This window comes from Melanotaenia boesemani, chromosome 22 (genome assembly GCF_017639745.1).
Source record: "Melanotaenia boesemani isolate fMelBoe1 chromosome 22, fMelBoe1.pri, whole genome shotgun sequence".
Taxonomy (NCBI): domain Eukaryota; kingdom Metazoa; phylum Chordata; class Actinopteri; order Atheriniformes; family Melanotaeniidae; genus Melanotaenia; species Melanotaenia boesemani.
In genome coordinates, this window is record NC_055703.1 from 4,889,123 (window position 1) to 4,906,702 (window position 17,580).

General features: G+C 45.6%; 1 protein-coding gene across 1 annotated transcript in view; it reads left to right on the plus strand.

The window, feature by feature from the left end:
- LOC121634199 (E3 UFM1-protein ligase 1-like) overlaps positions 1-15,720 on the plus strand; it is a 17,769-nt gene extending 2,049 nt beyond the window's left edge. Inside the window, 14 exon segments of the mRNA XM_041976713.1 lie at positions 1,050-1,069; positions 1,072-1,107; positions 1,197-1,343; positions 2,501-2,676; positions 2,775-2,954; positions 3,048-3,174; positions 5,119-5,241; positions 5,462-5,582; positions 5,677-5,843; positions 6,170-6,300; positions 6,887-6,967; positions 7,896-7,981; positions 8,059-8,239; positions 14,946-15,720. Coding sequence (XP_041832647.1) covers positions 1,050-1,069; positions 1,072-1,107; positions 1,197-1,343; positions 2,501-2,676; positions 2,775-2,954; positions 3,048-3,174; positions 5,119-5,241; positions 5,462-5,582; positions 5,677-5,843; positions 6,170-6,300; positions 6,887-6,967; positions 7,896-7,981; positions 8,059-8,239; positions 14,946-15,137 — 1,768 coding nt within the window. The 3' untranslated portion in view covers positions 15,138-15,720.
- The last annotated feature ends 1,860 nt before the right edge of the window (positions 15,721-17,580 follow it).

Consider the following 17,580-nt stretch of genomic DNA (forward strand, 5'->3'; position numbering starts at 1 on the left):
AACTACTTTTTACACCGTGCTGAACATCACCACTGGAACTACCTTTTTACACCATGCTGAACACCACCGGAACTACTACACCTGCTGAACTACTTTTTACACCGTGCTGAACATCACCCTGGAACTACTTTTTACACCATGCTGAACATCACCCTGGAACTACTTTTTACACCATGCTGAACATCACCCTGGAACTACTTTTTACACCATGCTGAACATCACCCTGGAACTACTTTTTACACCAATGCTGAACACAGCCTGGAACTACTTTTTACACCGTGCTGAAACATCACCCTGGAACTACTTTTTACACCGGGCTGAACATCACCCTGGAACTACTTTTACACCGTGCTGAACATCACCCTGGAACTACTTTTTACACCGTGCTGAACATCACCCTGGAACTACTTTTTACAGATGTGTTGCTGCATCAGATTCACTATCAGCTCATATTTTCCATCACATGGTGAAACGTCTCAGTCTTAAATCAACATTGATTTATAATCTGACTAGATTATTAATTCTCTATTTATGTTTTACTTTAGTTTGATAGCACATTTTTATTATTATTATTATTGTTGTTATTATTATTGTTGTTGTTGTTGTTTATTCTAAAGCCTTACATCTAGCAACACCCCTGATCAGACCAGACCTGCTCAAACATTAGGGCTTATAGGATGGACCTGGACAGCTGTGGTGTGAGGACAGGCAAACACTGGACTGTAGAGAAGACAATGGATGCTTTTTAAAGTCCCAAATCAAGATTTGCAGGACTTAAATGGTCTGATGTGAGAATCTGTTAGCTGGATACCAGTCACCTCTGGAGGGCTTAGATGGGTCCTGGCCTTGCTGTGTTATTTTGTTTTGAATGTGACCATCAGCCTGTACGCTGTTTTATTTTCAGGAGAAAAACACCAAGACTAACAAACATGGACTTTGTCATTAATGGATGAAACGCTGATATAAATAAAGATTTCACACCACATGTGCTGTATTTATTGTTGGTCTTATTCTCAGCCTTGAATATCCTGCTTTTCTTTGTCCTGCAGGCCGACGCCTGTCAGCAGCATGATGGAAAGTTTGCTTTTCAGGAACATCTTTTGTACTGTAAGAAGAACCGTCCTCTTTGTTTTTATCACAGATGGATAAAACACACCACACTGTACTGAAATATTAGATGTTTTCCTCGTTGCCAGCTGTCTTGGAAGAGTTGGTGAACACTGGACGTCTGAAAGGAAGTGTGGTTGGTGGCCGACAGGACAAAGCAGTTTACATCCCCGATATCTACGCCAAAACACAGAACGCCTGGGTGGACGCTTTCCTCCAGCAAAATGGGTATTTAGGTATGTTTTTTTTGTTTGTTTTTTTTCTCTTTAACATAGTGAGAGCTTTGAGGAAATTATATTAAAGGGGATACATGGGGATATAACACTGCACTGATCAATCAGAACAATAAAGCAACACAGAGAAACGCCACCCAGTAAGAATTCATAGAAATCCAGTAATGACAAACTTACCTGCAAGGTGCAGCCATGATGTACCTTCCAAGGATTTCTCTGAATCCTGCACATTTAGCAGTTGTGGGAAATTCCTGCAAACATTTCCCTTCATGAGGTTCAGTTGTGTTCTTGCAGCGTGTCTCTAACATGTGCAGACAGGTCTGAGTGGTGGGAACATCGTTGCTCCCGGATGTCCAGTCCTGAAGCAAGCAGGGTACACTTTGGTTTCATAGCAACATCATACTGGTCACCAGCCTCTCTGGAAGTCTGTTTCTGCCTCAACATTTTTCCGATAATTCTTGGATTAAGGGATAATCCCAGGTCTCCAAACTTCCCACATTTTCTCCAGCAAAACTTCAGTCAAGGTTTTCAGAAGTGTAGGGATGACTAGAAGGGTATGAAGTTTCTGGTTGTTCATTTCCAGTTGAATTCTTTCCACATTTGGCTGTTGAGTCTCTTTAGCAAGTTGCACAGAGATCTTCCCAAATATCGTCTTCTAATAGTTTCCAGTTGCACTTCTCGTTTTCCTTTGGTGTACAGTGTATTTTGTGTAGCCTGCATCTTGTGTAGATGTTTGAAACATGTTTCTTATTTGGACATGAGTCGCTTTTGTTGTTGTTTTTCTGTTGCAGGCTGCACAACGTCACTGATACTGATGCTTTCTGTTGCTGCTTCCTCAGCATCCAGTAAACTCAGCTCATGTTATACAGTAATGTGGAAATGACATCATTTAAAAGTCTAAAAGGCAATTTACAACATAAATCACATTTGTGCATGCTCACCACATCTTGTGTTCCTGATAGATGAATACATGAGCATTCATATGGGAGTTTTCATTTCAGATTGGAGCTGAGTTGCTTAGCGCTCAGTTATTGGCACTTCTAAGAGATGTTTAAATTCGTCTGAATTAAAACCCTGTTGCAGATTTTTGTTGCAGATCTGTCCCGAGACATGTAAAGGAAAATTCCTTTAGTGGAACTGATATTTTCTTCCTTCTGCAGAGTTTGATGCGTTAGTGAGACTCGGGATCCCTGATCCTTCCAGCTACATTAAGAAGCGCTTTAAATCCAACAAGCTGCTGTTCCTCAGAGGAGCATGTGTTGGTCAGACTCTGGTGGACCAGGTGGAGGCTACTGTGGAGGAGGCTGTTAACTCGGCCACGTGGGCTGACCTTCAGGTCAGCACAGCTCTTTTCGTGTAAACCCATTTTTGTTTTCTTTAAATAAGCTGCAGGTTTGGTCATGTTCTCACGGGCTCTCGCCCTGTTTGCTTTAGCCCATTCTGCCCACTTGCCTGTCGATGGAGGACGTTGGGATGCTCATCAACCAGGCCATGAGGAACACTAATATCCAGTCCTCTGCCAGGATGATTGGAGGCACCGCTGTAGTCAGTGAGAAGTTCATCAGTAACTGTCTGTCTTTATTTGACGAGGCCATGCAGCAGAAGGCTCAAAAGGTGCAGCTTTCTATGTTAGAATGAAGAAGAATAAAACACCAGTGTGGATCTGAAGGTGTAATGTTTATATATCTTTAACAATGTTCTCATCAGGAGGTCAAGAACAATCCGGTGTTTCTTGTTACTGAAGAGGATCTGAAGCAAGCATCCGTTATGATGGAGAGCTCAGGACTTTCCAAAAAGGAGAAGAGAGAAGCAGAGCGGAGGAAGAAGGCTGCAGGTTTGTTCCAGTGCACACTGATTTTTCCTGTTCCTGACAAAAGACAACACACATTAATAGCCTCATGATGAAAATTACTAGCTAGGCAGCGTCTAACAGGATCAAGTCTTTTTTGCTCTGTGAAGGTTTTATTTGAAGGATTAAGTTAATAACTTTAGCTCAGAGAAATATGCTCAAATGACCACAATGTCATGAGGGAGAGAACAGGAAGTTTCACTATATGCAGAGGATGTTTTTTCATTTACAACCATTCCTTGGAGATAAATTCTGTTTCTCACTGTTTGGTGAGACGTTAAATGGAAGAAAAGGTAAGCCGTTTCCCGTCAGCATAGCAGCTGACTGACAGGTCTCAAAGACCTCAGCCTTTCAGGGTTTCATCCCATCTCAGATATTTGAAGTGTTCACAGAACTTTTCAGGGAAAATTATTTTAACCCCAGAATGCCAGAAAATGGCCTTTCATTCAGTAGTTGGACACATTAATATAGTCTAAATGACCATTCTTTCTAAATTTATGTTAATTTTTCGATTGCATCACAAAATGTATTAAAAACTATTTCACAGTATTTCACAATATTTTTTCTTCCAAATCTTTGTTTTTTTCTTCTGGATTATTCACCTTTTCTTGGACCTCAGTTATATGCTCTGTTGTTGAGATTCTCGTTTCTACCTGTGTGTCTCTTTCTGCACAGGCCGTAACGTCTCTCCTTACGTTTTCAGTCGCGGTCTTCTGGGTTTTCATCCAGATAGCTGGCAGTATTACTGTTAAAGTTGTTCCGGATTCCTCAGTTGCAGCGGCAGTATCCCTTTCAAACTGCTCCTCGACGCTAGGACCAGCTGCCATAGTCCTACCGTTAGCAGTTACTCTGAGCTGGTGTTAGGTTAGACTGCTGTGTCTGGCCACGATGTGTCTTTTATTGTGGCAGTGGTTTTCTCTAAACTCTAAGATTAAACTTTACATTAGAAGTAGGGCTGCAACTAATGACTATTCTGATGGATGAATATTCACCGACTATTAAAACGACTAGTCGACCAATCGGATTATGTATATCATGAATATTATAAAAGGCTCCTATTTTACTTTCAGCTTTGAAATTTTGCATGAGGTTGTTCTGTAAGTCCGACGTGCCTCCTCTTTAAATGTTCGAGCATTGCTGATGTACTTCATGGTACGCAAGGTTTACAAATCTCACATGTACTTAATTTATTTTGTAAGTTTAATGTGAAGTTATTTCAGACTTTTGACGTCCTCTGCCGTCGTTTTGTTCCCTGCTTGGCCGCCATATTTTTCCCCTGGTGGACTTTATTGCGCATGTGCAGCTCTCAGCAGAGATAAGAGAATAAGACGATGTCTCTCTTAGTAGGTTTTTTTTTTGTTGTTGTTCTTTTTTGCTGACATTAGTCGATGGGTAAATTTGTTGCCAACTATTTTTTATTGTCAACATCCTGTGACAAAACGTTTTCTGCTTGTGGCATATGTCAGTTTTCTAAAGAATAATGTCCAGAAACAGGAATCTGGCTCTTTTTTTTCTGAGGCTTACCATAAACTACACTAATAGACTAATTTGGAGCCGACGTTACAGTTTCATCCCTTGCAGCTACGAAGCCAAAATAGTTGCAGAAAAGCACAGAAGTGCCATTGACAACGACAGAGGGAAAGCATTTGGAGAAACAAAATCAGTTAAATGATGAGTAGTTGAGAGCACAAGGTCTCCGTTCAGCAGTTGTTTTTTTTTCTTTGCATTCGTGTATTTCACATTTTTTTTTCTCCCATCTTTAATTGCCACATGCTTCAATTCCGGCATGGTGCCAGATTACCATCACCCCTGCAACTGGCAGTACTTCACCTGTTCTTAAGTTATATCTGAAAACCTGCCTCAACAGCGAGTTTAAACTTGTGGTCTGAGCTGTGTGATGGTCTTCATCATGCTGTCTGTGTCCCACAGAGGGCAGTGGAAGTGTGAAAGCAGGAGGAGGAGGAAACGCCCGAGAGATCCGCATTCGTAAAACCAAGAAGAAGGGGAGGAGAGACGAAGAAAGCGATGACGAAACCGGACCTTCACAGCAAAGTATGCAATGGGCCACAGAGCCATTTCATCTTCACAAGGACATAATGTCTCTGTGTGCACATTAAAGCTGCTCAGTGAGGCCTTCTGTCGTAACGAGAGAGTAATGGATGCTCGGCAGGGAACTTCTCCTCTGGGTTGTTAGGCTTTGTTCTTTGTGGAAGACAAAGGTATCTGAAGTATCCCAGTGAGACTAATTAGCTTGTATTTTACTTTTGCCAAGATCGCAGCAAACAGATTGAAGCTCCATTTATGACCCAGGAGGAGATATTCTCAGTTTTAGAGGAGAGGGTGAGTGACTGCCCAGAAGAAATCCTCTCTGAGCTGGCAGAGCAGTTAGTGAGGTAACACACAGCTTCCTGTCTGAAGTCTGTTTTCTGTTCCTGACACTTTTCCAAAACAAACACGCAGCAATCGGTCCTGTCAACGTCTCCGCAGGCCTCTGGCTAAAACCTATCAGGAGGTGCTGCGGACGGTGTTCATGTCATCCACCAGCTCTCCGTCAGGGACCAATAAGAAGAAGAGCATGAAGGACCTCCAGGAGGAGATCTCCAACCTGTACAGCAACGTCCGACTGTTTGAAAAAAGCACCAAGTTCTTCTCTGGTAAATTCTCCTCCGTCTACTTTATTTACTAACTAAAGTTTGTTTTTAACACTTTAAAGTCTGAGCCAAGAACAAACAGGGAGAAAATTCACATTTTTTTATCTGAACTCTTCATGTGTTGTTTCACAAACGTAAAAAATAATGAATAAAAAGGTTTGTATATTTACTGTTTATTATCATGTGATATCTAAATGATTGTAGTGCACTATTGTATTATTAATGCGTCCACCAGGGTGCAGCAGACAAATATCAGATTATGTTAAACAGGTTTTGAGCCATATGTCATTAAAGGGTTAAAAACAAAATGTTTTTCCAATGTTGTGCAGATGAGACGCAGGTCAACATCATCAAGCATGTCCTGAAGACTGTGTGTACCGACGTCACCAACATCCTGGTCAACTTCTTGGCTGCTGACCTGATGATGTCCGTGGAGAATACCAGCACCATCACCACCGAGGTCTGTTTCTGCATCTCCTCTCAGCAGCCTGAAAGCTCAGGTCATGTTTCCAACCCCAAGTCAGAGAAGGGTGGAGCAGTGAGGAATGTGACTTGTTTCTATGCAGATTGAGAGGATTCAGGATCTGGATCATTGTGATCCAGGATCACAATGATCCAGATCCTGAATCCAGAAAGTAGCAGGTGACACGTAACCAAGCGGCAACCTGTAAAATGTGAAGCCTGTGTGGAAGTGCAAAGCATTGCAGTTCCCCCCACGTCCACTAGGGGCTCCAAAACAGAGCAAATCCCCATAGACTCCCATGTTAAAAAGACCAACTTCACAGCAGAAATAAACATGTTAAAAGCCTGGTACAAAAAAACATTTTAGGATTAAAAGGTTAAGTTTACCTTCATGACAACTGTGAGGGGGGTGAATTTTTTTCTAACTCATCCGTTTGTAAATAAAAGTCCAATCAGATGTAAGAACTTCTGCATGCTTTTCTGTACTCAGTGTTGTAGATGAACTGATCTCCGTGTCATGGCTGAAGTGATTTGTAGCTGATGTTGACTGAAAAGTGTTGAATGTCTCTGATTTGCCATCTCAGGTCAGACTGAAGATTTTGGGAAAACTGTCCGAGGAGACCAGAGGACCTCTGATGAAGCTGCACAGCTCCCTGAACGGAAAAGTAAGCTTAGCTTTCCGGCAGTAAGACTTTATCTGTGTAAAGCTCAACTTTCTCAGCTCCGCTAACATAATTACCGCATTTGGACTCTTTTTAAGACTCGAATACCATTATTCTGAAACTACCAGAGCAGTTACAATCAGTCATTTTGACCCCTACAATTAAACCTTAATGAGTTCCCTTTATAAGTTTACAGCTAAGCTACTGCCATGTTTAATCTAGCTAAATAATGCATACCTTCCAACTCTCACACACTGGCCGTAAAACTCACGCATTTGAGTGGCTTCTCACGCTGTCACGCCAAATCTCCCATATCTCATGCTCAAATACACGTCAAGAGCAATGCCGGCTAATCGGGAGGTTCGGGAGGATTCCCGGTGGGCTGCATTCGCACCGGTGTGCCGGTGAAACAAATAAATGTATGTAAGAACAGGTCTATGCTTTTACCTAAGAAATGATATGAGAAGAATAAATAATAGTGATGTGCAGATCAATGCTGAAAGACACATTCCATATTAATTCTCCTAAGAGCACACACTTGGGGAAAAACAGGATTTTCAGGAAAAAGAGAGATGATATTAATACGAACCCCAACCAGTAGAACATGTTGTGTCATTGTGAAAAAAACTTCCACGTTCTGAAACCCATCCAGATAAATAAGGTGCCAGTCTGCTGCCAGCGTGTAGCAGTCAGTGTGGAAAGTCCTTCATTCCAGCCGAGCGGGACGCTTTAGTTCCCTCAGATTAGTTACCTATAGACACAAAGTAGACCCTGTCTTTTAGATAGGACTCAAACCTTAGCTGCAACCAGTTAACAATAAATAATATTTTCATTTGGAACTAACCTGTTTTTTTATTTCTTCATCCTCAGCATAACCAGATAACGGTTGGCAACCATCGAGACTTTCTGAAACATCTTCTGTTTGTTTCAGATGCTTGAAGACTTTCTGTCAAACCTGGAGTCGTGTGCTGAAGTGTGTGGATTCATGCTGAAGAAGGGCGACAAGAAGAAGGAGAGGTAATGAAAATGTTTTTACTAAGTTTCTGCCGTGCTGCAGTTAGAAGGTAACGGTGTGTGGGCGTGCTTTCATCCAGACAGGCTCTGTTCCTGCACCGCCAGGCTCTCACCGAGCAGCTGAAGGACACGGAGGATCCAGCTCTGGTCCTCCACCTGACCAGCGTGCTGCTGTTTCAGGCCAGCACCCACTGCATGCTGCACGCCCCGGGCCGCTGCGTGCCTCAGGTCATCGGCACGCTCACGGGCCGGATACCCACAGTAGGTCTGACACTTGTCACCGTGTCTACTGCCAGAAACCGCAGCGACACACAACTTCCTGGTGTTGTAGGATCATCATGAGGTGTCTTAGATGAAGCTTTGTCTGACCGTGTTGTGTTAAAACAAATGAAAGTATGAAGTGACACATCTCATGTGAACCCAGAAGAAGCTGAAAAGTAAACATGAACCTCAGCATCTGGTTAGATGTACATTTCCATTCAGTGTTAAAATCTAAGGTAACAGATGTGTTTGTGCTTCATGGTGGTTTAAACGCTTTGTCTCATGACCTCTTAGGCCCCAAGAGTCTTTTTGTGGTTTCTGCTTGAAGAGGACATGATCCAAAAATAGTTGAATTTCTCTCTATAGTTCCAAACTCTGTGTAAACCATCCTGGTATCAAAATAAAGCCACCACTTCTGAGATTTAATCAGAGGTGGAAGCATCACTGCAGGTACCTCTGTGTTAGAGTAGATGATGATGGAGCACGGGAAAAATGAAGGAATTTTCTCTCCAAATTCATTTTTACATTTTATAGTGTATAACCCTTTGGAAATGTGCTGCAGGAGACAAAAACCTCCATAAAAGCATGAAACCAACATGTAGACGAGGTTATCTGGTCAAAGGTTCGTGGAGCTTAAGTGAAACGAAGCAAAGTTCCAGAGGTCTTCAGTCAGGTCCTCATCCTCCGATGACTTCAGGGCCTGACTGGGACACAAAGTCAGGCCAGGAGTTACACTCACTCAGGCCACCCCAGCACATATACTGCATGCATATGCTCACACTTGTGCAAGTGTACATACACACACATGGACTTAATAATCCCTAAAGCTCATTGTTCTAGACCAATAATCACATAAAACTACAAATCACTAGTCCAGTGTTTCTCTCTTCTCGTCAAGAGGTTCGATACAAAAGTCAAAGCAGGACTCTTATATTAATGATGATCTTCTGTTGAGATAAATAACATGCAAGTTTACCGTAGTACATTTAATACACCAACAGCAATATTCACTACAAAAACATGAAGTGGTCAACAGCAAGTTCACCTGAAAACTAAAAAGTCTTCTCAGCTTAGAGACTGTCCAACTTTAGGAGGGGTTCCCAAACTTTATCATGCAGCAGCCCACCGGTGGAGAAATGTTTGGCTCAGCAGGACCCACCAAATATTTCATGCAGGAAAATAAGCCGTGTCATTACCATGGGAACAGAAACACATCCACACACACTCCACATGGAGTTTTAACTAAAACCTCAGACATCAACATTTTACCCAACAAGCATAAAATGCTGCAGCCACATTATTTACATCCAGATTAACACACTGATTAAATCAAAAGGTCCCTCATCAGCATTTAACCTGGACTAAAGAAATGTTCACACTCTCACAGTGGTGCAACACATGGACAGGGACAGATGTGGACAGGGACAGGTGTGGACAGTATATGTGGACAGGGACAGGTGTGGACAGGGACAGATGTGGACAGGGACAGGTGTGGACAGTATATGTGGACAGGGACAGGTGTGGACAGGGACAGATGTGGACAGGGACAGGTGTGGGCAGGGACAGATGTGGACAGTATATGTGGCCAGGGAAAGATGTGGACAGGGACAGATGTGGACAGTATATGTGGACAGGGACAGGTGAGGACAGGGACAGGTGTGGGCAGGGACAGATGTGGACAGTATATGTGGACAGGGACAGGTGTGGGCAGGGACAGATGTGGACAGTATATGTGGACAGGGACAGGTGTGGACAGTACATGTGGACAGGGACAGGTGTGGACAGGGACAGGTGTGGACAGTATATGTGGACAGGGACAGGTGTGGACAGTATATGTGGACAGGGACAGGTGTGGACAGGGACAGATGTGGACAGGGACAGGTGTGGGCAGGGACAGATGTGGACAGTATATGTGGACAGGGACAGGTGTGGGCAGGGACAGATGTGGACAGTATATGTGGACAGGGACAGGTGTGGACAGGGACAGGTGAGGACAGGGACAGATGTGGACAGTATATGTGGACAGGGACAGGTGTGGACAGTATATGTGGACAGGGACAGGTGTGGACAGGGACAGATGTGGACAGGGACAGGTGTGGGCAGGGACAGGTGTGGACAGTATATGTGGACAGGGACAGGTGTGGGCAGGGACAGATGTGGACAGTATATGTGGACAGGGACAGGTGTGGACAGGGACAGGTGAGGACAGGGACAGATGTGGACAGTATATGTGGACAGGGACAGGTGTGGACAGTATATGTGGACAGGGACAGGTGTGGACAGGGACAGGTGTGGACAGGGACAGATGTGGACAGTATATGTGGACAGGGACAGGTGTGGACAGTATATGTGGACAGGGACAAGTGTGGACAGGGGCAGATATGGACAGTATATGTGGACAGGGACAGGTGTGGACAGGGACAGATGTGGACAGGGACAGGTGTGGGCAGGGACAGATGTGGACAGGGACAGGTGTGGACAGTATATGTGGACAGGGACAGGTGTGGGCAGGGACAGATGTGGACAGTATATGTGGACAGGGACAGGTGTGGACAGGGACAGGTGATGACAGGGACAGATGTGGACAGTATATGTGGACAGGGACAGGTGTGGACAGTATATGTGGACAGGGACAGGTGTGGGCAGGGACAGATGTGGACAGTATATGTGGACAGGGACAGGTGAGGACAGGGACAGGTGTGGGCAGGGACAGATGTGGACAGTATATGTGGACAGGGACAGGTGAGGACAGGGACAGATGTGGACAGTATATGTGGACAGGGACAGGTGAGGACAGGGACAGGTGTGGGCAGTATATGTGGACAGGGACAGGTGAGGACAGGGACAGATGTGGACAGTATATGTGGACAGGGACAGGTGAGGACAGGGACAGGTGTGGGCAGTATATGTGGACAGGGACAGGGGTGGACAGGGACAGGTGAGGACAGGGACAGATGTGGGCAGGGACAGATGTGGACAGGGACAGGTGAGGACAGGGACAGGTGTGGGCAGTATATGTGGACAGGGACAGGTGTGGACAGGGACAGGTGAGGACAGGGACAGATGTGGACAGTATATGTGGACAGGGACAGGTGAGGACAGGGACAGGTGTGGGCAGTATATGTGGACAGGGACAGGTGTGGACAGGGACAGATGTGGACAGTATATGTGGACAGGGACAGGTGTGGGCAGGGACAGATGTGGACAGGGACAGATGTGGACAGTATATGTGGACAGGGACAGGTGAGGACAGGGACAGGTGTGGGCAGTATATGTGGACAGGGACAGGTGTGGACAGGGACAGATGTGGACAGGGACAGATGTGGACAGTATATGTGGACAGGGACAGGTGAGGACAGGGACAGGTGAGGACAGGGACAGGTGTGGGCAGGGACAGATGTGGAAAGGGACAGATGTGGACAGTATATGTGGACAGGGACAGGTGAGGACAGGGACAGGTGTGGACAGGGACAGATGTGGACAGGGACAGGTGTGGACAGTATATGTGGACAGGGACAGGTGTGGACAGTATATGTGGACAGGGACAGGTGTGAACAGGGACAGATGTGGACAGGGACAGGTGTGGGCAGGGACAGATGTGGACAGTATATGTGGCCAGGGAAAGATGTGGACAGGGACAGATGTGGACAGTATATGAGGACAGGGACAGGTGTGGGCAGGGACAGATGTGGACAGTATATGTGGACAGGGACAGGTGTGGGCAGGGACAGATGTGGACAGTATATGTGGACAGGGACAGGTGTGGACAGTATATGTGGACAGGGACAGGTGTGGACAGTATATGTGGACAGGGACAGGTGTGGACAGTATATGTGGACAGGGACAGGTGTGGACAGGGACAGGTGTGGGCAGGGACAGATGTGGACAGTATATGTGGACAGGGACAGGTGTGGGCAGGGACAGATGTGGACAGTATATGTGGACAGGGACAGGTGTGGACAGGGACAGGTGTGGACAGGGACAGATGTGGACAGTATATGTGGACAGGGACAGGTGTGGACAGTATATGTGGACAGGGACAGGTGTGGACAGGGGCAGATATGGACAGTATATGTGGACAGGGACAGGTGTGGACAGGGACAGATGTGGACAGGGACAGGTGTGGGCAGGGACAGATGTGGACAGGGACAGGTGTGGACAGGGACAGGTGTGGGCAGGGACAGATGTGGACAGTATATGTGGACAGGGACAGGTGTGGACAGGGACAGGTGAGGACAGGGACAGATGTGGACAGTATATGTGGACAGGGACAGGTGTGGACAGTATATGTGGACAGGGACAGGTGTGGGCAGGGACAGATGTGGACAGTATATGTGGACAGGGACAGGTGAGGACAGGGACAGGTGTGGGCAGGGACAGATGTGGACAGTATATGTGGACAGGGACAGGTGAGGACAGGGACAGATGTGGACAGTATATGTGGACAGGGACAGGTGAGGACAGGGACAGGTGTGGACAGGGACAGGTGTGGACAGTATATGTGGACAGGGACAGGTGTGGGCAGGGACAGATGTGGACAGTATATGTGGACAGGGACAGGTGTGGACAGGGACAGGTGAGGACAGGGACAGGTGTGGGCAGTATATGTGGACAGGGACAGGTGAGGACAGGGACAGATGTGGACAGTATATGTGGACAGGGACAGGTGAGGACAGGGACAGGTGTGGGCAGTATATGTGGACAGGGACAGGGGTGGACAGGGACAGGTGAGGACAGGGACAGATGTGGACAGGGACAGGTGAGGACAGGGACAGGTGTGGGCAGTATATGTGGACAGGGACAGGGGTGGACAGGGACAGGTGAGGACAGGGACAGATGTGGACAGGGACAGGTGAGGACAGGGACAGGTGTGGGCAGTATATGTGGACAGGGACAGGTGTGGACAGGGACAGATGTGGACAGTATATGTGGACAGGGACAGGTGTGGGCAGGGACAGGTGTGGACAGGGACAGATGTGGACAGGGACAGATGTGGACAGGGACAGATGTGGACAGTATATGTGGACAGGGACAGGTGAGGACAGGGACAGGTGTGGGCAGTATATGTGGACAGGGACAGGTGTGGACAGGGACAGATGTGGACAGGGACAGATGTGGACAGTATATGTGGACAGGGACAGGTGAGGACAGGGACAGGTGAGGACAGGGACAGGTGTGGGCAGGGACAGATGTGGACAGGGACAGATGTGGACAGTATATGTGGACAGGGACAGGTGAGGACAGGGACAGGTGTGGGCAGTATATGTGGACAGGGACAGGTGTGGACAGGGACAGATGTGGACAGGGACAGGTGTGGGCAGGGACAGATGTGGACAGTATATGTGGACAGGGACAGGTGTGGGCAGGGACAGCCAAAGTATTAAAATATCCACCTGTCAGTTTAATACAACACAAAGAATTGTTTTATTTTATCCAGGTTATACCAGGAAAGCCCAAACATGAGCTGGTGTATCTAAACGGAAGCATATCCATGTGCAGCTGATGTGGTTTAATAATAAAACAAACCAGTGCAACGTTTCCAGTAGAATGAAGTTTAGACAGGAGGTAGCAGCCTCCCAGCTCATTATTACAGCTACATAAAAGACTCATAGAGAATCTCAACCAGGGATCATCATGTTTTCTTCAGATAAACGTTTCCCCAAACAACACGCTTATATAGTATAAAGTAGAAGATATGGTAAAATGGCTGCTGTAATGTGAGGGGCTTACTCTGTTCAGAGCTACTGTAGCTGTGTCCCAATTCAGGGTCTGCACACTTCTAAGTGCGCAGACTACGTAGGCTACAGAGTGTCCTCCGTAGGGTACACACTTCGAAGTCTGCTTAACGTTGGTGAAATGGGACAGCCTACCTAGTCTACAAGAATTTCCCATAGCAACAACACAGGACGTTGAATCACTTAAACCTCAGAAATTACTCGTAGGAAACGTCAGTAGACGCTGAACACGGAGCGGCAACACCAACAGTAAAAAAAAAAGAAAAACAAAAGAAAGAAAAACGGCTTTGTTGTTTTCCAGCTGGTACACACTTCATTAACCCCTTGAAAGTAATTGAATATCAAATATTACCGAATGTCACCATTTAACAAACATGCTTTAAATGTACTTGATTTTGTAACGTATATACTAAAGTGTAGTTAAAACCTACTTTTTTTAAATAAAACTTTATTTAAACTTAATACGACTCTTCTGAGGTTGCTGATTCACCACCGTCCTGAATTGTGGGAGAAAAGAGGCCGTGAAGGATGCATCACCAGCATCCTTCGTTTGAGGCCAAACGAAGTGCGGATTCGAAGGGTGGATTCGGAGGGTCCTTCAAATTCTGTGAATTGGGACAGTACTTCGCGCACCGCGATGACGTATGTGGCCGACGAATCCGCACTTCGAAGTGTGCAGACCCTGAATTGGGACACACATCTCATGTGAAGCCAGCAGAAGCTGAAAGATGAACATGGCCGACTGCAGATTGCGTGACACAGTAAACAAACGTCAGCATCTTGTTAGATGTAGAAACAGATGCACATTTCCATCAAACATTAAATGTTGAAATCTTCCATAACAGATGCGTCTCAGCTTCATTGTGCTCTAAACGCTTCATCTCAGGATGGTTTAGACCAGTTTTCTGCTCCGTCTGCTGCAGAGTTGATGTGAAAATCACTTGTTAAACAGTGTTTGCTTTATTTTGCAGGAGCAGCAGCAGCTGCTGTCGTCCTATCAGAGCCTGGTGGTGAAGCAGCTGGTGAGCCAGGGCAGGAAGCAGGAGGAGGCCGGGGAGCGGGACGAGGAGGCCCAGAGCGTCCGCTCACAGCTCACAGCCCTGACTCCTCGGGTGAAGGAGCTGGTGTTGTCCCAGAGGAGGACGTCTGTCAGTGAGGACTGAATGTCACATCACAGTCTTACATGTTCAAAGTTTGGGATAATCCATGTGAGAATGATTTTAAGTTATTAAAGGAAATTCCTTCGTGGGATGTCAGAATATGCTTCCAGTTAATTTTTGTAATAAACTTTTACTGCAAATATTTAAAAGAAATGAACTTTTCACAAGTTACGTCCTGCAGGATGGACTGAATTAACCCGACACATTAACTCCGACACAGTAACACATATCTGACTCGGACTCTTGTGTAGTAACTTCACGTCTCAGCTTTCTGTACAGACCAGGATTAAACATACAGCCCTGGTAGTTGTGCGGAAATACTTGATTTATTTTGATTATGTCATGTCAGACAGGAGGCAGAGAAAAGAGGCCTCGTGATGAAGAGCTTAAAAACAGAATGGACACGAGGGAATGTACAGTACATGTAATTTCATACCTTCTAGATGTGAATAAACAGAAATGATTGGACTGATGAGCCTGTGCTGCTTTCAAGGCCTCATGGAGTTCCATGATTTATCAGGTGACTGTAACTTCTTGTTTCAACACATGGGGGCAGCAAAGACCAACAAACAGCTGCCCACTCCATGCCAACGTAAAACACAGAACTGTACACGGTAGACACAACAGTCCAGTCTCTTTAGTTCAAAGCTTTAAATCAAATCAAATCAAAAACTTTATTTATATAGCACCTTTCATACATTAAAAATAGCAACTCAAGGTGCTATACAGAGAATAAAATCCCCCAGAACCCCAACCCAAGAGCAGCAAGCCCACCTCCCACCCCTTCCCATCAAACACACACACACAACACAGAGGGTAAAAGCAAGTTAAAAGGACCAAGTTAAAAGGACCAAGGAAACGCTGTCATACATTCTGGGGTCTAGTGGTGTGGGGAAACACTGAGATAAAAACTGCAAAACCAAATCTAAAACAATCTAAAAACCAACCCTGGGTATAAAAGTAATATTGCTAAGACCCATAAAATAAGAGAACCCGTGAAATAAGAGAATCAGAATGATAAAACAAATACATAAATGATAAATAAATAGAAGCTGAATACAGCCTGTGTGTTAAGACTAAAGAAATGAATAAATACAATAGTAATAATAAAAGTAATGATTAAAATGCTAAACTAAAAAGGTGGGTCTTGAGTCTGTTTTTAAAAATATCCACACTAGGTGCTCCCCTCCTCAGGCAGGCTGTTCCACATACGAGGGCCGTAGAAATAAAAGGAGGACTCACCGTGGGTTTTTGTTTTTACTCTGGGAACAGTTAAAAGGCCAGTACCAGAGGACCTGAGGGGTCTCCTGGGCTCATAAGATAGGAGCAAATCAGATAAATAAGGTGGGCTAAGACCATTAAGAGACTTAAAAACCAATAAAAGAATCTTAAAATCAATTCTGAAGCTGACGGGGAGCCAGTGCAGAGACTTTAAAATTGGTGTAATGTGGGCCCTCTTTCTGGTCTTTGCCAACAGACGTGCAGCTGCGTTCTGTACAAGCTGCAGCTGGTTCAGGTACTTCTTTGGAAGACCAGAAAGAAGAGCATTGCAGTAGGCTGCATCCATGATGAGAATCTCCCGTTCCACCACATCCCAAAGCTGCTCTACTGGACTGAGATCTGGTGGCTGTGGAGGCCGTTGGAGTCCAGTGAACTCATGGTCATGTCCTAGAAAGCAGGTGGAGATGATCTGAGCTTTGTAACATGGTGCATTATCCTGCTGGAAGTAGCATCAGAAGATGCTCCACTGTGGTCATAAAGGGATGGACATGGTCAGCAACAATACTCAGGTAGGCTGTGCTGGTTAAACCAGACCACGTTGGTACTAAGGGGCCCAAAGTGGGCCAAGAAAACCTCCTCCCACCATTACACCAGCAGCAGCCTGAAGCGTTGATCCAAGGCAGGATGGATCCATGTTTTCATGATGTTTCCAGCAGATTCTGAGCCGAGCATCTGAATGTGGAGCTGAAATGGAGACTCATCAGACCAGCAACGTTTCTCCATCTTCTATTGTCCAGTGTTGGTGAGTGTGTGTGAATTGTAGCCTCAGTTTCCTGTTCTTAGCTGGCAGGAGGCACCTGGTGTGTCTTCTGCTGCATCCTGGTCCAGACAACTGCTGCTCTGGATATTTTCTCTTCTTCAGACCATCTCTGGAAACCCTGGAGATGGTTGCGGGTGGAAATCCCAGTAAATACTCCGACCAACAACCACGCCACGTTCAAAGTCTCTGAAATCCTCTTTCTTCATCATTCTGATGCTCAGTTTGAACTTCATCAAGTCGTCTTCACCACTACATGCTGCCGTGTGATTGGCTGGTTGGATATTTGTGTTAAGAAGCAGGTGAGCAGTTGGAACTGATGAAGTGGATGGTGGGTGTAGAATATTAGAAGCCAGTTTATTCTGGTATCATTAAATATCAGGAACAGAGTTCAGTTTCAGAGTCGTG